Below are 16,889 nucleotides of genomic sequence, written 5' to 3'. Positions count from 1 at the left end.
TCATGACCCGAGCTGAAGGCAGAGGCTTAACCCACTGAGCCACCCAGGCACCCCTCTCACTGTGATTTTGATTGTATTTCCCTGCTTCTTCTCTGCAAAATTTAATTGAAATAGACACAAGGGCTTAAAGGAAAATTTGGAGAGCAGCTTTTGGGTTAATCTCTGACTTTTTAATGCAAAAACTTTTGTTCATATGTTTCTTTTTGATGCTTCAAGTATCAAGGACCCTGAATATCAAATGTAGAAAGATAACAGTTTATCTTACTTGTTTAATATCAAATATCATTCAGACTGTTCTGTGATCACCTGCTTTTTAAAACTAACACTTGAGTAAATTCTTTATAATTTTGATATAATGGATAGTTTTTAAGTATTAAATGTTATGTCTATAATTTTAACCCATGTGTTTCAGCTCTCCCATCTAGATCTGTTTCAGTGGATGAATCCAGGCCTGAACTTATTTTTAGACTAGCTGTGGGAACCTTTTCCATTTCTGTGCTTCACATCGATCCTTTATCACCACCTGAAACGTCATTGAACCTTAATCCATTGACGCCTTTGGCAATAGCTTTCTTTACCTGTATAGAAAAGATTGACCCAGCAAGATTTTCAACAGATGATTTTAAGTCTTTCCGGACAGTATTTGCAGAAGCTTGCAAACACGATCACCTTAGGTAAATTCTGTCATGTTTATTAATGATGCTTGAAAAAGAACCGTATGGGTGCTTTTTTATCTGCCTATTTCTTTTTTTGATTCGCATTTTATTTGTAAATGAAGGAATGAGTGAGGTTTTCTTGCAGTGCTACAAATATGTTTACCATAGAATCTCTTATTCAGGTTACTTGGCATGTAAAACTATTGCATATAAGATTGAGATAATCTGGAGTTTCCTCTGCTCTTGACAATTTTTAAGATTTTTTTTTTTAATTCATTGGTTGGAGAGAGCACACATGAGAAATGAGCAGGAAGTGGGGGCAGAGGCAGAGGGAGAAGCAGACTCCATGCTGAGCTGGGAGCCCAAGGTTGGGACGCAATCTCAGGACCCCAGGTTTTTGGCCACATTTTGCCAGTTAAAATATTGGCACCATTATAATAAAAAAATAGTTGTTTTTGTCACTGGCTCAGCAGAGATGGCAATGGTGCTGAGAGTGGAGTGGGCTCATGAGAAGGGACATGGACATAATACGACTCCCATGCCATTGTCGGTGGGCTGGGAGAGGGTACCAAGGCTGATCCTGAGCCTGGATGCTGTATTTTCAATTTCTGCTTTAAAAAGTTAAAGCCATCTGAGGGCACCTGGGTGGCTAATTTGGTTATGTCCAGCTCTTGATCTCAGCTGAGGTCTTGATCTCAGGGTTGTGAGTTCAAGTCCCAAATTGGGCTCCATGCTGGGTATGGAGCCTATTTAAAAACAACAACAACAAAATTTTATTTAAAAAACAAAACAAAACAAAACAAAAAAAACTGTCCACATAGCCAGTGATTCTTTCATGGTTTGAGTCTTAATGGATGAAGAGATAATTAAATTTGTAAGTATAATATTGTTAATATGTAAACATTGCTCATGTTAATATGAAAGTTTCTTTTGATTATATTTTATGTTAATGGTTTAGGCACATACATTAATATTTTAAGAAAAGTTTGACCTTTTGATTTGATTTTTTTTTTTTGAAGTGTTAAAATTAATTCACAGAGTAGTTTTTATATCTAGCAAAAGAAACTCTGCAAGCTAGGACCATAGTATTTATAATTAAACTGTAAAAACATTTGACAAAGTTTCAAATGTCTGCCAGTAGGAAATATAACAAAAGCAACAAAAACAGGAAGGTGACTTTTACTTGAGATCCACTGACCGAAGGTTTTGAAATATTGCATGAAGCTTTTATTTTTTTATTTTTATTTTTTAAGATTTCATTTATTTATTTGACAGAGAGAGAGATCACAAGTAGGCAGAGAGGCAGGCAGAGAGAGAGGAGGAAGCAGGCTCCCCGCTGAGCAGAGAGCCAGATGCGGGGCTCAATCCCAGGACCTTGAGATCATGACCTGAGCCGAAGGCAGAGGCTTAGCCTACTGAGCCACCCAGGCGCCCTGCATGAGGCTTTTAAGTGATTTTAAGAATCTATTACATATATTTTACAGATTTGAAAGTTTGTCTTTTTTTTTTTTTTTCACTGCAGTATAAACTTAAAAAGTGTCAAAGAAGGGAAGGCATTGTTGGGAAATAAATATATCCTGGATAATTTCCTATCAGACATTGCTTTCTTAATGTCAGGGAATGGGAAGTTTGAAGCACTCTTTCTGGTTAATACACTTAGGAATGTTAGTTATTGCTAACAACTTGAACTTGTGTTAATAGAGCACGATTATCCACCTATTGTTACGTGTACTATTCTTTGACACATTGGTTAACCTAGAGGTATACTCTTAAATGCTTCATTTTCTGTAATAGATTTATAGGAACTGGCATCAAAGTGTCCTATGAACAAAGACAAAGACCAGCTTCCCGATATTTTAGTACTGATATGTCCCTTGGGCAAATGGAACTCTTGGAGTGCCTGTTTCCAACTGATTCTCATTCTGTTCCTCCTCACTACACAGAGGTAAATGCTAGATACTTCGTCTTTAGGATTATTCTTTAAATCTGCCTTGCTTTTATAGGGTTGTATTAACAGCACTGATTTTATTTAAAAAAAAAAAAAGTATAAGAAGTCACAGAGGAAGGAAGTGTGCATGTGTGCGTGTATGCGTGTGCGCGCATATGTATTTTGTTGAAACATTTTAAAGTATGGCGTTCAAGGTCATTGTAAGAGTCTTAGAATTTTTAGAGTTGACTTGTTTTAGAGCAGCAGACAGGTAATGGGACAGTTGACTTTATTTCACTAACTTTCTAAGCACTATTAATTTCGGAAGAAGTCTGTTAAGTACTGAATACCCATAGTGTGTTAATAAGCGCTGTTCAAGGACAAGCAAAATGTCTTTTGTTCATTTATTATTAGTCTGATTTTTTTTTTTCCAATTTTAGAAGTGTGTGCTAGAGAAACTTTCCAAAGCTATCAAGATAACGTTTATTGCTGTTACTTTGCCCTTGTACATTATTTTATTTTCAGAGTACTGGCTTAGGCATTAATTCACTTGAATTCTCAGTATGTTCTGCAGATGAGATACTAAGTATCACAGAAATTAACTTGTCCAAGATTTACATTGCTTGTGAATGACCAAAATGAAACGTTAAAATCAGCTTTCCTGATTTCAAAAAAGTCTTTCCACCATTATTAGCACCTCTGTTAATTCATGGAATGAATTATAGTTCAAGATCTTAGAATTAACTTATTTCTGTCCTTGTTTGTAAGCTTTTAATGTTCCATTCCAAAGAACGAACGGATTCCCATCCCCCTGTGTGCCTTCAGCTTCATTATAAGCATTCTGAGAATAAAGGACCCCAGGTAAGAAGCCTTATTGTGTGCTACCACCTGTAAATTTTCATTTGATACATACTCTGTGACAGTCATACTGTTTCCACTTAATCTTGTTGTACTGTTAGTGATCATGTTAATGTTTTTTTTTTTTTTTGTTTTTTTTTTTAAGGGTAATCAAGCAAGACTAAGTTCTGTTCCTCAGAAAGCAGAATTACAGATTAAGTTAAATCCTGTGTTTTGTGAGCTGGATATCAGTATTGTGGACAGGTTAAATTCCTTGCTCCAACCACAGAAGCTTACCACAGTAGAGATGATGGCTTCGCACATGTATACTTCATACAATAAACATATTAGTCTCGTAAGTATTCAGAATATTACAAATACTAATCCCGAGTATAGCTAGCTAATGGGCTTAGTGGGATCATTCCTGACCTTAAGGATTCTCAATAGATTAAATAGCATATAGTATTAAAACAGCATTGTTCATAATGAAAAGATGGAGACTTTTTATGTCTGGATGGCAGACTAGCTGAGTAAGTTTTGTAGTAATATTGAGTGAAATTTTATGCGGCCATTTTGAATGAGGGTTATAAAGATGGTGTAGCAATATGAAGAAAACTCATGAAGTATTAAGAGAAAAAGTGAAACCTATTTTTCCACATAAACTTTTGTCACAACTGTGTAAATAGAACTGAGGTAGAGTGAAAGAATGGATAGAAATATACCAGTTGGTAGCATTGATTATGTTAGAGTGTAGAATTAGATTTCCTTTCCCTCTCTGTGTATATCTGAATTTTATAAATTATGATAATAATGTCTGCACAAAATTTATTCAGACATTCAGTCAACTACCTGGTCTACCTATAAAATGTAGCCCATCTATTGTAAGGTACCCTTTTGAAAGTGGGAACATAATGTATGCCGTTGTGTTATCAAGCATCCCATTTAGATCTGTCTGCTGCATGGTGTCTCTTCTAAGCAGTTCAAGTCAGATTTGCAAGAGATCTGTTAGGAATTTTGGGCTGGAATTGGGCAGGGGCGTTCTTAGACCAGGAACAGACAGAACTTTGGTTAAAAGAAAATGGAAGAGCTATTTTTCTACTTACTGTTTCCCCCTTAATTAGTGGTAGGTATTCACATTAAATCAACATCCTTTATTTTTTGTTGTCATCAATTACTTATATTTCCAGTTCTGCGGGGCTAGCGTGTATACTTGCTGTTAGCTGTACGCGTACGGGGGTGATGGTTAGTCTCTTGGGTTATTTTTGCTCAAGAGTGGGGGTTGGTATTACAGAGTCCAAGAGGGGAGAGAAAGAACAGGCGTGCTAAAACTCCCTGTCCAGGGTAAGAAAGGAACTCCCTGATCCAGGAGGTTAGACACTGATTCATGAAAGCGTGTACTGTAGTATAGTGTACTTTGTGTACTGTAGTGTACTCTGGGCTAAAGCTTTCTAAGCTTCAGTACATTTTAGAAAAACAAAACAAACTCCCCCAAAACAGAAATAGATTCTATTTAAAGGGCATGTTCTTTGACCCTTTCGTTGTAACCTGGCTTTGAGTAGAGAGTGCGCGTGTAGCTTGGTTTCTGAGGGTTGCTTGATGGGCTCGCACCCTTGGGTTGGACGGGAGCAGAGTGAGTCACTTGGTGAATATTTAAAACTTGGGCTGTGCCAGGCTCTAGGCTCAGTCCTGGAAATCTAAAGTTAAGTTGGGGATGGGCCCTGATATTTCGCATAATCTGTCTTATTTCCCATCGGGTCATTAAAGTAGCATTTAGTAGATAAAGCCTTCAAATTGAAAGTTGAATTGATTTTTAACTGTATTGGATTTATTGTAACCTAATTTACACACTGTTGTTTTTTTAGTCTATAGTAAAATGTGCATATCTATAGCGCCTGTGTCTTCACTTTCAGTTTTTATTTTGATTGATTTTGACTTACTTAGTTTAACTTTTGCCAGTTATTTGAAGTTTTATTAATAACTATTGCATTATAAAATTTCATTACACTAAATTAATATGGTAGTTAATGAGTTGTATTTTAATGCATTATACTGAATGAGGAATAGATATGATTATGTATATTGTAATGTTGAATATCCATGTCATTTATGTTTATCTAACTTGATGTTTTGGCATATTTTTGATATTTTGTGTCTTAGCACAAGGCTTTTACTGAAGTATTTCTGGATGATTCACATAATCCTGCAAATTGTCGGATATCAGTGCAAGTTGCCACACCGGCGTTAAACCTTTCCGTTCGCTTCCCAATACCTGATCTTCGGTCAGATCAAGAAAGAGGGCCGTGGTTTAAGAAGTCACTTCAGAAGGAGATCCTTCATTTAGCATTCACAGATCTAGAATTTAAGACTGAATTTATAGGAGGATCAACCCCGGAACAAATTAAATTGGAACTTACCTTTAGAGAACTAGTTGGTAAGATTGAATGGGCAGAGCCAGAGCAGAAACAAACTACTACTCAAGGAAACATGAAAAATTCTATGGTAGCCCCCAATATAGACACCATTAGAAAGCAAGAGTAATGACTTTTTTCCAGTATTGTATACCAATATGTAATAGAATTAATTTTTTTAAAAATTACTAAGCATGATTATTTACTTTATTAAAATACTTACTTTCAGAAATTACGTGGCAGGGGAGATACCATGATCACAAAAGTGGTTTTCCCAGGGTGAGGCTTGTCCATTGCACTCCAGATGTGCTGACCCCTGCGATTTCCCCAAATGTGGGAAACTCGACTGCATGATTTGTGGTAGTGGGGGATTGCGTTCACGCTTTCCCGTAAAAAAAAAAAAAAAAAAAAATTTCTACAGGGGAGTATAGTGCTTTAGCTTACTTTTTTTTTTTTTTTTTTGAAACATTTTATTTGGGGTCAGGGGAGCACGAACAGGGGCAGGCTAGAGGGAGAGGGAGAAGCAGGCTTTCTGCTGAGCAGGGACCCTGACACAGGGCTCCATCCCAGGACCCTGAGATCATGACCCAGGCCAAAAGCAGACACTTCACTGACTGAGCCACCTAGATGCCCCTTTAGCTTACATTTTTATTGCCACCTGACTTCTTACTTCTTGTAGGGCTGAAAGTAACCAGAATTTCTTGAGTGCCACTCTGTGTTAGGTACTATACCAAGCATTTCACATGTGTTACTGGTTTCCTTTCATCATCATGGTTATGTTAGGCTTATTATTTCCAATTATTTTTATCCTTTATTAAGTGAGGAATCCATAGACTTGAGAAGAGGTACCTTCCAAGACCACGTGGTAGTAAATGGCAGAATCAAGATTCAAACCGAAGTCTCACACTTGAGGTTTCAATCATCATACTAATCTCTGGTGACTTTTCTTTGTAAAGCCTGTTGACAGCTTTTCTGTATTTACTTTTGTCATCTGACAGAATATATGTTGACTTAGGGTAAACCAGGTCTATGTGGAACTCTGGAAGATTCTGACATTTCATTCTATGGTTCCAAATCAGCTTGCCTCTGCCACTACACCCTTCTAACCGCACATTCCCTGCCACCATATCCTGCTTCTCCATCTCGGGGGATAGGCTGCAAAGTATTTTTTCCCTTGTTCTGAGTTTTACGCATCTTTAGAGATATTTATAATTGACTTGATGATGATGACTTCATGAAAGGGCCTTTAGGAGTTGTCTGGTGTTCTCTTATCTACAGTGGGAAGAAACATTATTCTAGAGGAAAGTCATTCTTTGTAAAATGGACGGACAAGCATGCATAGGGTTATTGTGAGTGGAAGTAATTCTTCCAGTGCTTGGTACAAGACATTTAAAAAATATAGTTATTATCTCTATGTTCCTATAATTGCATAAACTTTGATGTAGAATAACCATTCAGTGGCAGTACGTGGCAACTGCTGCATTTAGTGTGTCATGATTATGTACCCGACACATTAAACTTGGTACCTAAGAATTGGAGTTTGAACAGAAGACATCATCTTTATCTGCTCCTTCTGTCTCCCCACATGTACCCATGAAACAGGAACAAAAGAATAAGTACTGTGCAACCTAATGTTGCCCTGTGTCCTTTCCTGTGCAACTTAATGTTGCCCTGTGTCCCTGATTCAGAAGATCTTTGCTTATGTTAGGAGGAAGCGATCTTTAAGCACTTGAGAAGAAATGCACTGTAGTTAATCAGTCTTGTTTTACTAGGGTCATTCCAGGAAGATAAAGGAGAACCGTCTGTTAAGTTTTTCCATGTGTCTAGTGGAGTAGATGGAGATACAGCATCATCAGATGACTTTGACTGGCCACGGTGAGTAAGCAGGTGGATATGATAGACATTTAATGAGATTATCCTTTCAAAAATGCTGTACTTTTTTTTTAAAGATTTATTTTGAGAACATGTGTGTAGGGGGAGGGGCAGAGGGCAAGGAAGAGAGAGAATCTGAAGCAGACTGCACGTACCAAATGAGAGCCCCACACAGGGCTTGATCTCAGGACCCTGAGATCGTGACCTGAACTGAAACCAAGAGTTGGTTGCTTAACCGATTGTACCACCCAGGTGCCCCTGCTGTAGTACATTCAGTTGACGTTTTGGCGCTCAATTTAAACTAAAAATACTCAGCCTTGATGAGATAACACAGAGAAAGTTGGACAAATTAAGTTGACAAATCCAGTGAGGGTACTACTCTATGAAAGGTGTCTGTCAGTACTGTGAGAGATGAAGGAATAAAGAGTGTTCCCTGGTCCCAAGTCACCCCGTTTAATTAGAGGGACAGAAAAGAATCATTAACCATTTAAAAGAAATAGTTCAGAGCTACAGTAGAAGAGTTATATGCATCATTTGGTTAGTTGTCAAGTGAATTTTATAGTACGTGATTGCTTTAGGGCACTTGTTCAAATCATGGGCCTTACCCTGAGATTTTGGGGTAGAGCCTGGGCATCAGGGTAGTCTAAAAATTACACCAGGTGATTCCGGCGTGCAGGCGGATGTCAAGAATCACTGCTTCGGATTTCTTAGGAGAATTAATAAAGTAATATTTATATTTGTTAGAGATCATTAATTATTAACATTTGTTAATTACTCATTATATATTATATATTATAGCAAGACTATTAATAGCCTGATAGTGGGCTTGGATATATTTAAAAGGACTTAGTTTACTTGAAATAATAACTTTTATTATATTGAAAACTAAATAATATTTGAGAATTAATCTTTTTTTGTGCCAGCCTTTTTCCTACCTGTCCCTGTGGGTCAGACCTAGCAGGCTCCTGGGAGAGGTGTGATCAGGACGTGACTGATAATGAGCAGTTCAGTGCCCGAGTGTTCATCATAAGAAATGGGTTTACTTCAATTAATTTGGAGCACAGTTTACATTAGGATATCTATAAATTAGGAAACAGTTATGATTGTTCATAAGGGGAGCCAACTGGCACCACTTATTTGGGGGGAAAACCCACTATAGATGCCCCACAGTGGTTTGCTTTGAAGGCACCAGGCGTCCTGTCTATAGCGTTGGGAAGGAAACGGCAAAGCCTTTGCTAGTGATGTGCAGGGAGTAGGAAAGCAGGGGCCCAGGGTGTCTGCTTCTTTACTTCAGGTTTGTGTCTTCAGTACAAGGCAAGCCTTTTGTTACTGAAATTCCTGAAGGAAAATGGTACTTTATTGTTTGCAGTTCTAAGTTGTTCTTTTATCAGTCTCTTTTTCCATTTGAACAATTTCTATGGCAGAAGTTCTCTTAGATGTGTAATACTCTGTCATAGAACAGACCCCAGAAGCATTTGGTTTCAGGAAAATAGATAGAATTCTTAGGTCAAATTTGCCAGCTGTTAGTGAAATTGAAAGATAACTGTCCTCACAAGGTCAGATTTTCAGTTAGCTAAGTATGAAATATTAATGCCCTTCTTTTATTTGTTTTCATCCATTCTACATTTTGAAGTTTACAGCACACTCAGAAGTGGTTACATGAGACATAGGCTTTGTAGAGAAGCTGAGTCCTATCATCACTGGTCTTTGTATCAGTGCAGAAAAGTTAAAGCCTTGCTGTTCACACTGAGACCTTGACTTCTTAAATTGTCTCTGCTGTCAGAATTGTACTGAAATTAAACCCACCAGCTGTGCATTCCATTTTGGAGAGAATAGCAGCTGAGGAAGAAGAGAGTGACGGCCGCTATCAGGAGGAGGAGGAGGGAGGTGCTCATTCCCTGAAGGATGTTTGTGATCTGCGAAGACCAGCCCCATCTCCCTTCTCGTCGCGGAGAGTCATGTTTGAAAATGAGCAGGTAAAATACAAGTGAGCAACGAAGGGGTTGTCCTTTACCATACAGCAGTCCTTTTCATTCTTTGTTTTTGAAGAAGCACTTGGTATACTGTGCTAGGCTCTTAACTCTAAGACTGAATAATATTTTTTTTCTTCCCTGGTTCAAAGTTACATGCTTATTTATCTGTTTAGGCAAGAAGATGCTACTATTACTTTAAACATGAAAGGGTTATTTGATGCTTTTTTTGCACTGAACTCTTATATTTTAGATGGTGATGCCAGGAGACCCTGTGGAAATGACAGAATTTCAGGATAAAGCAATCAGCAATTCTCACTACGTGCTGGAACTTACATTACCCAATGTTCATATAACACTACCTAATAAACGCTTTTATGAGAAGCTTTATAATAGGTGAGTTTCAACACATTTTTTTTTTAAAGATTTTATTTATTTATTTGACAGAGAGAGATTACAAGTAGGCAGGCAGAGAGAGGGGGAAGCAGGCTCCCTGCTGAGCAGAGAGCCTGACGTGGGGCTGGATCCCAGGACCCTGAGATCATGACCTGAGCCGAAGGCAGAGGCTTAACCCACTGAGCCACCCAGGCACCCCAGTTTTCGGTACATTTAGTTGAGTCTTTGGGATTGGACTTTTCTGCCTAACTGCCTCCCTATTTCCCCATGTTCCCCTTTTCTTTCCTTGCTTATATATTATATATCATCTCTGGGTACTTTGTATGGTGTTGATTACAAAACTGGTAACTGTTGCGGTGGGCTGTTGTAATAGCAGAGTTTCCTAACCAGTGTGTCTAGTAAGTAGGTTACTTCTACGTGATGTTTATTCCTTCCACCTATGTTGGCTGTTTGCTGTCCATCACCTTACCACAGAGTTCTGGGCAAATGTCTTCTATGTGTGCAGTGACATGAAAAGAGTTTGGAGACCCCTTTATGGAGGGCCAGCAGGTGCCGGGGTAAAATCAGAATCCTACAGTCTTTGTTACAAGGAACATCCTTTTTTCAGAGTTTCAAAACGCATCTTAGAATTCTAAAACTCCGGCGTGTCAACTTGTATATCACAATTTAAATTGATTGCAAATATCCGTAAATATATATACAAAGCAAATATGTTGAAATAAGTAGCATTCTGGAGTTAAAAGAGCCTAGACTCTGAATTCCTTCACAGCTGACCTGACCTGAGCTTAGTTTCCTCATGTATAAAATGTAGATGATACTTGAACCTGTCTCAGAGGGTTGTTTGGAGCATTAGATGATACGGCACTTCAGAAGTTTGGAGAACAGTGCCTGACAAACAGTAAGCACTCAGTAGTCCTCTGTTACAGTCCTCCTTCCCATCCACTGAAGGAATCACTTCTATAGCGTACCTGAAAGATGGTCATGTGCTTTTCTAGAAGAAAGATGTTCTTAGTGTCAGTCATCACTAGCTTCTCCTATGTGAGACCGTGCTTCTTGTTTCTATCAGTCTTTAGAAGCTGTACTGTTTCTGCTATACGTTTTCTTGATATCAGATATCTCTGGCCCTTTATTCCGTAACTGTTAATAATAAGCTCTGGATCTCCTTATTGCTTGTTAGTGACCAGGATTATTGGTCTTAGAATCAGAAAATTAAGTTCCAGAAAGATCTGCTTTTTGTTGTCTTGATGATGAGATTCACAGGATGGTCCATATGAGATGTAGGAAGAAAATGCTAGTTCTTCTGTTTAACTTAAAAAAAAAAAAATCTTTTTTTTAATGATTTATCTTAGCATGTGCAGAAGTGCGAGAGAGAGAAAGAATCTCAAGCAGACACCATGCTGAGTGCGGAGCCCAACATGGCGGGCCTTGATCTTACAACCCTGAGATCACAATCTGAGCCAAAACCAAGAGTTGGTGGCTTTATTGTGCCACCCAGGCACCCCTACAGTCTTTAAAATTTTTTTTTATATTTGTTTTATATTATACATATGTGTATAAGTAGTAGCCTATGATTTATAAATTTGTATCAGAGGCTTTTACTGTGTTTTTGTTTTTAGCTGTTACACATGATCTAAAGTTTGGAAACTACTGACCCCCTAGACCGTTCTTCTCTTATAGTTAGGAATATCTACCAAGAGTTGACAAATGGGCAAGGCTAAGACTGAGCAAAATGAAACAACTAGTTCAGGATCTAACCTAGAGGTCAGAAGAGCTTAATTGGTTTCTTTCTCTTTTTGCATTTGCTTGAGCAGGTGGCTGTTGGTTAAATTTGGGACATCAGAACAGAAACATGCACCTTAAACATTCAGTTTACAAATATGTTCATTTATAATTTCTGTTTAAGTTGCAAGACAAGGCCTTTCTTTTCTTCCTTTTAATATGAGCCACATGTGGAAGTTTTACATAATACATGGTTTTGTCTACAGTTTTAAGTTACTGAATAGTTTCAAAGGAATCTGAATGTAAAATCCTTCCCGGTTTTTAAGATTTTTTCCACCTCCGTCTGTATATTTATGTCGTGTTAGGTATACTTTAACTCAATATTATGCTAACAACAATACATACAGGTGAGATGAACACATTTGAGGCCAAACACAGTTGGCAGTTGGTGAATATACAGAACAAAGAGCTCACCCGACAGGAGCAGACTTCTTCGGTGTGCTGGAGCCTCATCCTGAGGAGCCAGCGGTTAGCATATGGGGGATGCCCGTCAGTATGGTGGCGGGGGGCAGGGGGGATTGATCGCTCAAATCTGGTAACGAGCGAGTTATCTGTTCTTCTGCAGAGTTGGTTAAATAGTGGTTTTTTTTGAAGATTTTATTTATTTATTTGACAGAGGTAGATCACAAGTAGGCAGAGAGGCAGGTAGAAAGAGCGGGGGAAGCAGGCTCCCTGCTGAGCAGAGAGCCCGATGCGGGGCTTGATCCCAGGACCCTGAGATCATGACCTGAGCCGAAGGCAGAGGCTTAACCTACTGAGCCACCCAGGCACCCTGAGTAGTGGTTGTTGAAGAGTGTTTCTGTTCTGCCTTACTCTGCTCACTTCTCTGGCTCTTAGGTACCGACAGTTACATAAATGTTGAAGTACTCCCTCCCGCTGTGCGGCATATAAATCGCATATCTAAGTTCTTCAGGGTGTGAATTCTTTGTTCCTCATTTGGCTTTGAATAGGTCTATTTTTATTTTGAATTAATATATATATTTTTTGAGTTAATAGTGTTTCAAAGTTTTCATATATTCTCAAAATTACAGGAAAGTTGCAAGTATAGAACAAAGAGCTCCCCGCCCCACCGCCAAACCAGCTGAGAGTAAGCTGATGACTCGATGCCCCTCCCTGAGCACTCGAGTGTGTATTTCCCAAGGACAAGGATATTCTTATACATAATTTTCTCATTTTGATGGCTGAATTATGATTAATAATCTGTATTATCTAATCCTCACACCCCAGTTGAGTTTTGCTAAATGTTTGCTAAATATTGCCCTTTTATCTATGTAATTTTTTAACAAATTTTTTAAAAGATTTTATTTATTTATTTGACAGAGAGAGAGATCACAAGTAGGCAGAGAGGCAGGCAGAGAGAGAGGGGGAAGCAGGCTCCCCGCTGAGCAGAGAGCCCGATGTGGGGCTCAATCCCAGGACCCTGAGATCATGACCTGAGCCGAAAACAGAGGCTTAACCCACTGAGCCACCGAGGTGCCCCTATCTATGTAATTTTTAAAATTTATTTTTAGTTTTTGTTTCATACACTAAAAAAGACTTTCTGAGGAAGAGATATAACCAACTCTGCCTTAACTTCATACGTTTTAGGATCTTGGTTTAGTCCTCTAGTGCTGTGGTCAATGGGCTCTTTTTATTTTTATTTATTTATTTATTTATTTATTTAATATTTTATTTATTTATTTGACAGAGAGCTAGAGAGCACAGGTAAGCAGAGCGGCAGGGAGAGGGAGAAGCAGGCTCTCTGCTAAGCAGGGGGCTCAATGTGGGGCTCGATCCCAGAACCTTGAGATCATGACCTGAGCTAAAGGTAGCCGTTTAACCGACTGAGCCACCCAGGTGCCTCTTTTTAGATAGACAGTCTCATGGAACAGGAGGATTTTTTCTATTAAAGTCCTTTAGAGTAGCATATAAAAGACTTTTCACTAGCTTTGTTAAATCAGATGTTTTTTGTCTGTTACGTTTTAGGCTTATAGCCACAGAATCATGGTGATGTGTCCTTAAATATCCTTTTTAAAAAAATATCTATTTGAGAGATAAGAGTGAGAGAATCCCAGGCAGACTCCCTGCTGAGTGAGGAACCCGACCTAGGGCTCAGTTCCATAACCCTGAAATTATGACCTGAGCCAAAATCAAGAGTCAGATGCTTAACTGACTGAGCCGCCCAGGGGTTCCTTTGTCCTCAGATATCTTGAGTGCTTTCTTTCTGGTGTTGGAAACAGCATCCAGTGTTTTACGGTATTAATATGAAGACTGTGTTTAGACCAAAATGTAAATAAGGAAAACGCAAAATCATATAATGCTTACATTTAAGAACTCCAGGTTTTACCATAAAGTCATAGTTTCTCTAACCTATGAAGATAAGAGAATGGTTTAAGGAATAAACTTAGGGAAGGGCATTTTCTGAGAAAATTCATTTTATATCTTCATTATTTACAAAGGGGTTTAGAGTAAGATCCGGTTTAGACTCTTGTTTCTTTGTCCTATGAGCAATATACCTGAGAAGCAGTGAGTCAGTGAGTACCACACAGTCTGGGGCATAGCTATCTATGTTGTGTCTGAGGTGAGACCTATTTCTGCCCTGTATCCCTGGTGTTCTTCACCTACAGATGGTTCCAGATGGAGAGCTTTTGGGGTGGGGATTTCAGCCTACTGAGAGTCACGGTACTCGGTCCTGGTTTATACTTTCTAAGCTTAGGACTTGGCCCAGGAAGTTCCTAGACAAGTGGCTTCTCACAGGAAGGGCCAGGCCTATGTCATCGCTTGGCACCTTGATTGGTATTCACACTAGGCTTTACCATGAGGCTGTGCCTTTGGCAGTCCTGCCATGCGAGTCATCCATGGTCCTCTCAGCTGCAAACCCTCAGTGCCTGCTGCGTGACAGCCACTGTGCTAGGCACAGATAAAGATGACCAAGACCTAAGGCCCTTTCTCTGAGAGGCTACAGTCTTGGAAGGGGAAGCAAGAAAATCCTGTTACAGGCTCCATGATTGAGTTACGTATGTGAAGGATTCACTGTGGGTCCAGATCTTAACAGCAGGCTTCAGAGAGGACATTGTGAAGTCTGAGTATTAATAGAAATGTTAGAGCAGGGGTGATAATGGGGGGTGGGGGGATAGGAGCAGGAGGGCATCTGAGTAGTGACAGATATTTCTTTGAAAAAGTAGGATGTGCTAGTAGTCTAGCTTGATGTGTATCACCCATTAATCACCAGGATTGACTTGGCTGTGCAGCAAGTAGAGGGTTTCCTGTCTTTGTTCCTATTTCGGATGCATTCTTAGTCCATGCCCACTTCCCAGGGAAGTGGTGCTTTCTGTGGGAGAGAGAGAGAGAGAAAGGAGTTATCCCTAGGAACAGTGAGTAATGAGGAGAGCTGAATTGGGTTTGGGAGCTGGACAGGATCTGGGCTGTGGCCCTGGTCCTCCCACAAATTAGCTGTGTGACCTTGGGTAAGGCACTTAACCTTTAGGAGACAGTTTCTCCAAGTGTGAAGTGAGAGTAATGATTCTTCCTGCTGCCCCATGGGATTGGCGGGGCTGGGGTGGGGGCGGGCAGGGTGGGGGCAGGTTCGGGGGTTGGGGGAGACAGGGCAGCTGATGAGACAGCGTGCTGTTACTGTTTATAGAGTTGCTCTCCAGTGTGAACAGCCTTTCCTCTGTTCTTTTAATGTTTTTAAAGTTACTTCCTCCTGTAAAGTGCATTTAGGTGTATGTAATTTGGTGCACACAGCATAGGTAAAAGCAGGCAGATAGCTAATTGTACCTAATTGTACAGATTTTTTTCTTACTGCCCTCAGTAGAGCCGCATCAGTAACTTCCATTGAAAGGACATAATGCTTTTTAAAACAAACAAACAAACAAAAAAACCTACTTTGTAGGATCTAATTTCTATTTCCCATTTAGAAAAATTATTGTTCATGTGACTTTTTTTTTTTTAACTTTTAAAATTATTTATTTATTTATTTATTTGTTGGAGTGGGGTGGGAGAAGAGATCACAAATAGGCAGAGAGGCAGGCAGAGACGGGGAAGCAGGCTCCCCGCCAAGCAGAGAGCCCAATGCGGGGCTCCATCCCAGGACCTTGAGATCACGATATGGGCCGAAGGCAGAGGCTTAACCCACTGAGCCACCCAGGCACCCCGTTCATGTGACTTCTTAAAGACATGTTCTTGAGTTTAACTTGAGCTAAACTATGAGTTACGTATTTTTCAACTTTTGTCTTCCATAGGATCTTTAATGACTTGCTGCTGTGGGAACCAACAGCTCCTTCACCAGTGGAGACATTTGAAAATATTTCCTATGGTATTGGTCTTTCTGTAGCCAGTCAGCTGATTAACACCTTCAACAAAGATAGTTTTAGTCCATTTAAATCCACAGTGCACTACGGTAATATATTTTAAATTTGTTCTGACTTAAAATGCCGTTTTTATCAATAAAGCAGTAACCTTTTCAAATGATAGATTTTAAAATGTTTCTTGGATATTTTCCCCTTGTAACTATATTTTATATCTTTTAGTGATTTATAGTATTTCTCCTCTTCTATCTATATACTGCGAATATTATAAATTAAATGTTATCTTTATAGTGATAGTATGTACATTGTTTAAAGTTCAGTGCAAAAGAAAAATACAGAAAGTACATTTTTATTGTCCTGTAGATTCTTGGTGAAAAATTGTTGTAAAATAGGTATTTTGGGGATGATACTCCAGTTGCTATTTTATTTCCATGGGCTATATCACTATGACATTTATTTCTCACAGATGAGGAGAGTGGATCTGAGGAGGAGACGCTGCAGTATTTTTCTACTGTCGATCCCAACTATCGTTCCCGTAGGAAAAAAAAACTAGATTCTCAGAACAAGAACTCACAGAGTTTTCTCTCAGTTCTTCTGAGTATTAACCATGGACTAATGGCAGTGTTTACAGATGTTAGGGTAAGGATTTGCAAAGGCAAAGTATTGTTTCAGTTATATTTTACTTTAAACGCACCATGGTTGCACCTGCCATCAGTGAGGTGGCGGGAGGTTGTTTGAATGCCTGTGGAAGGTCC

General features: G+C 39.1%; 1 protein-coding gene across 2 annotated transcripts in view; it reads left to right on the top strand.

Moving 5' to 3' along the window:
* Positions 1 to 16,889, top strand: part of LOC111148489 (autophagy related 2B) — a 77,319-nt gene that overhangs the window by 26,318 nt on the left and 34,112 nt on the right. For both annotated transcript variants that reach the window (XM_022505070.1, XM_022505071.1), the window contains exons 11-20: positions 413 to 674; positions 2,451 to 2,601; positions 3,352 to 3,444; positions 3,587 to 3,775; positions 5,578 to 5,851; positions 7,601 to 7,703; positions 9,484 to 9,676; positions 9,924 to 10,066; positions 16,069 to 16,226; positions 16,601 to 16,773. In XM_022505070.1, the coding sequence (XP_022360778.1) occupies positions 413 to 674; positions 2,451 to 2,601; positions 3,352 to 3,444; positions 3,587 to 3,775; positions 5,578 to 5,851; positions 7,601 to 7,703; positions 9,484 to 9,676; positions 9,924 to 10,066; positions 16,069 to 16,226; positions 16,601 to 16,773 (1,739 nt within the window). The remainder of the gene's footprint in view (positions 1 to 412; positions 675 to 2,450; positions 2,602 to 3,351; positions 3,445 to 3,586; positions 3,776 to 5,577; positions 5,852 to 7,600; positions 7,704 to 9,483; positions 9,677 to 9,923; positions 10,067 to 16,068; positions 16,227 to 16,600; positions 16,774 to 16,889) is intronic.

The sequence above is a fragment of the Enhydra lutris genome, unplaced genomic scaffold (genome assembly GCF_002288905.1).
Source record: "Enhydra lutris kenyoni isolate GAN:26980312 unplaced genomic scaffold, ASM228890v2 scaffoldscaffold20, whole genome shotgun sequence".
In the NCBI taxonomy this organism is placed as follows: Eukaryota; Metazoa; Chordata; class Mammalia; order Carnivora; family Mustelidae; genus Enhydra; species Enhydra lutris.
The sequence above is the reverse complement of the archived record's forward strand: the minus strand, read 5'-3'. Positions and strand labels throughout refer to the sequence as shown.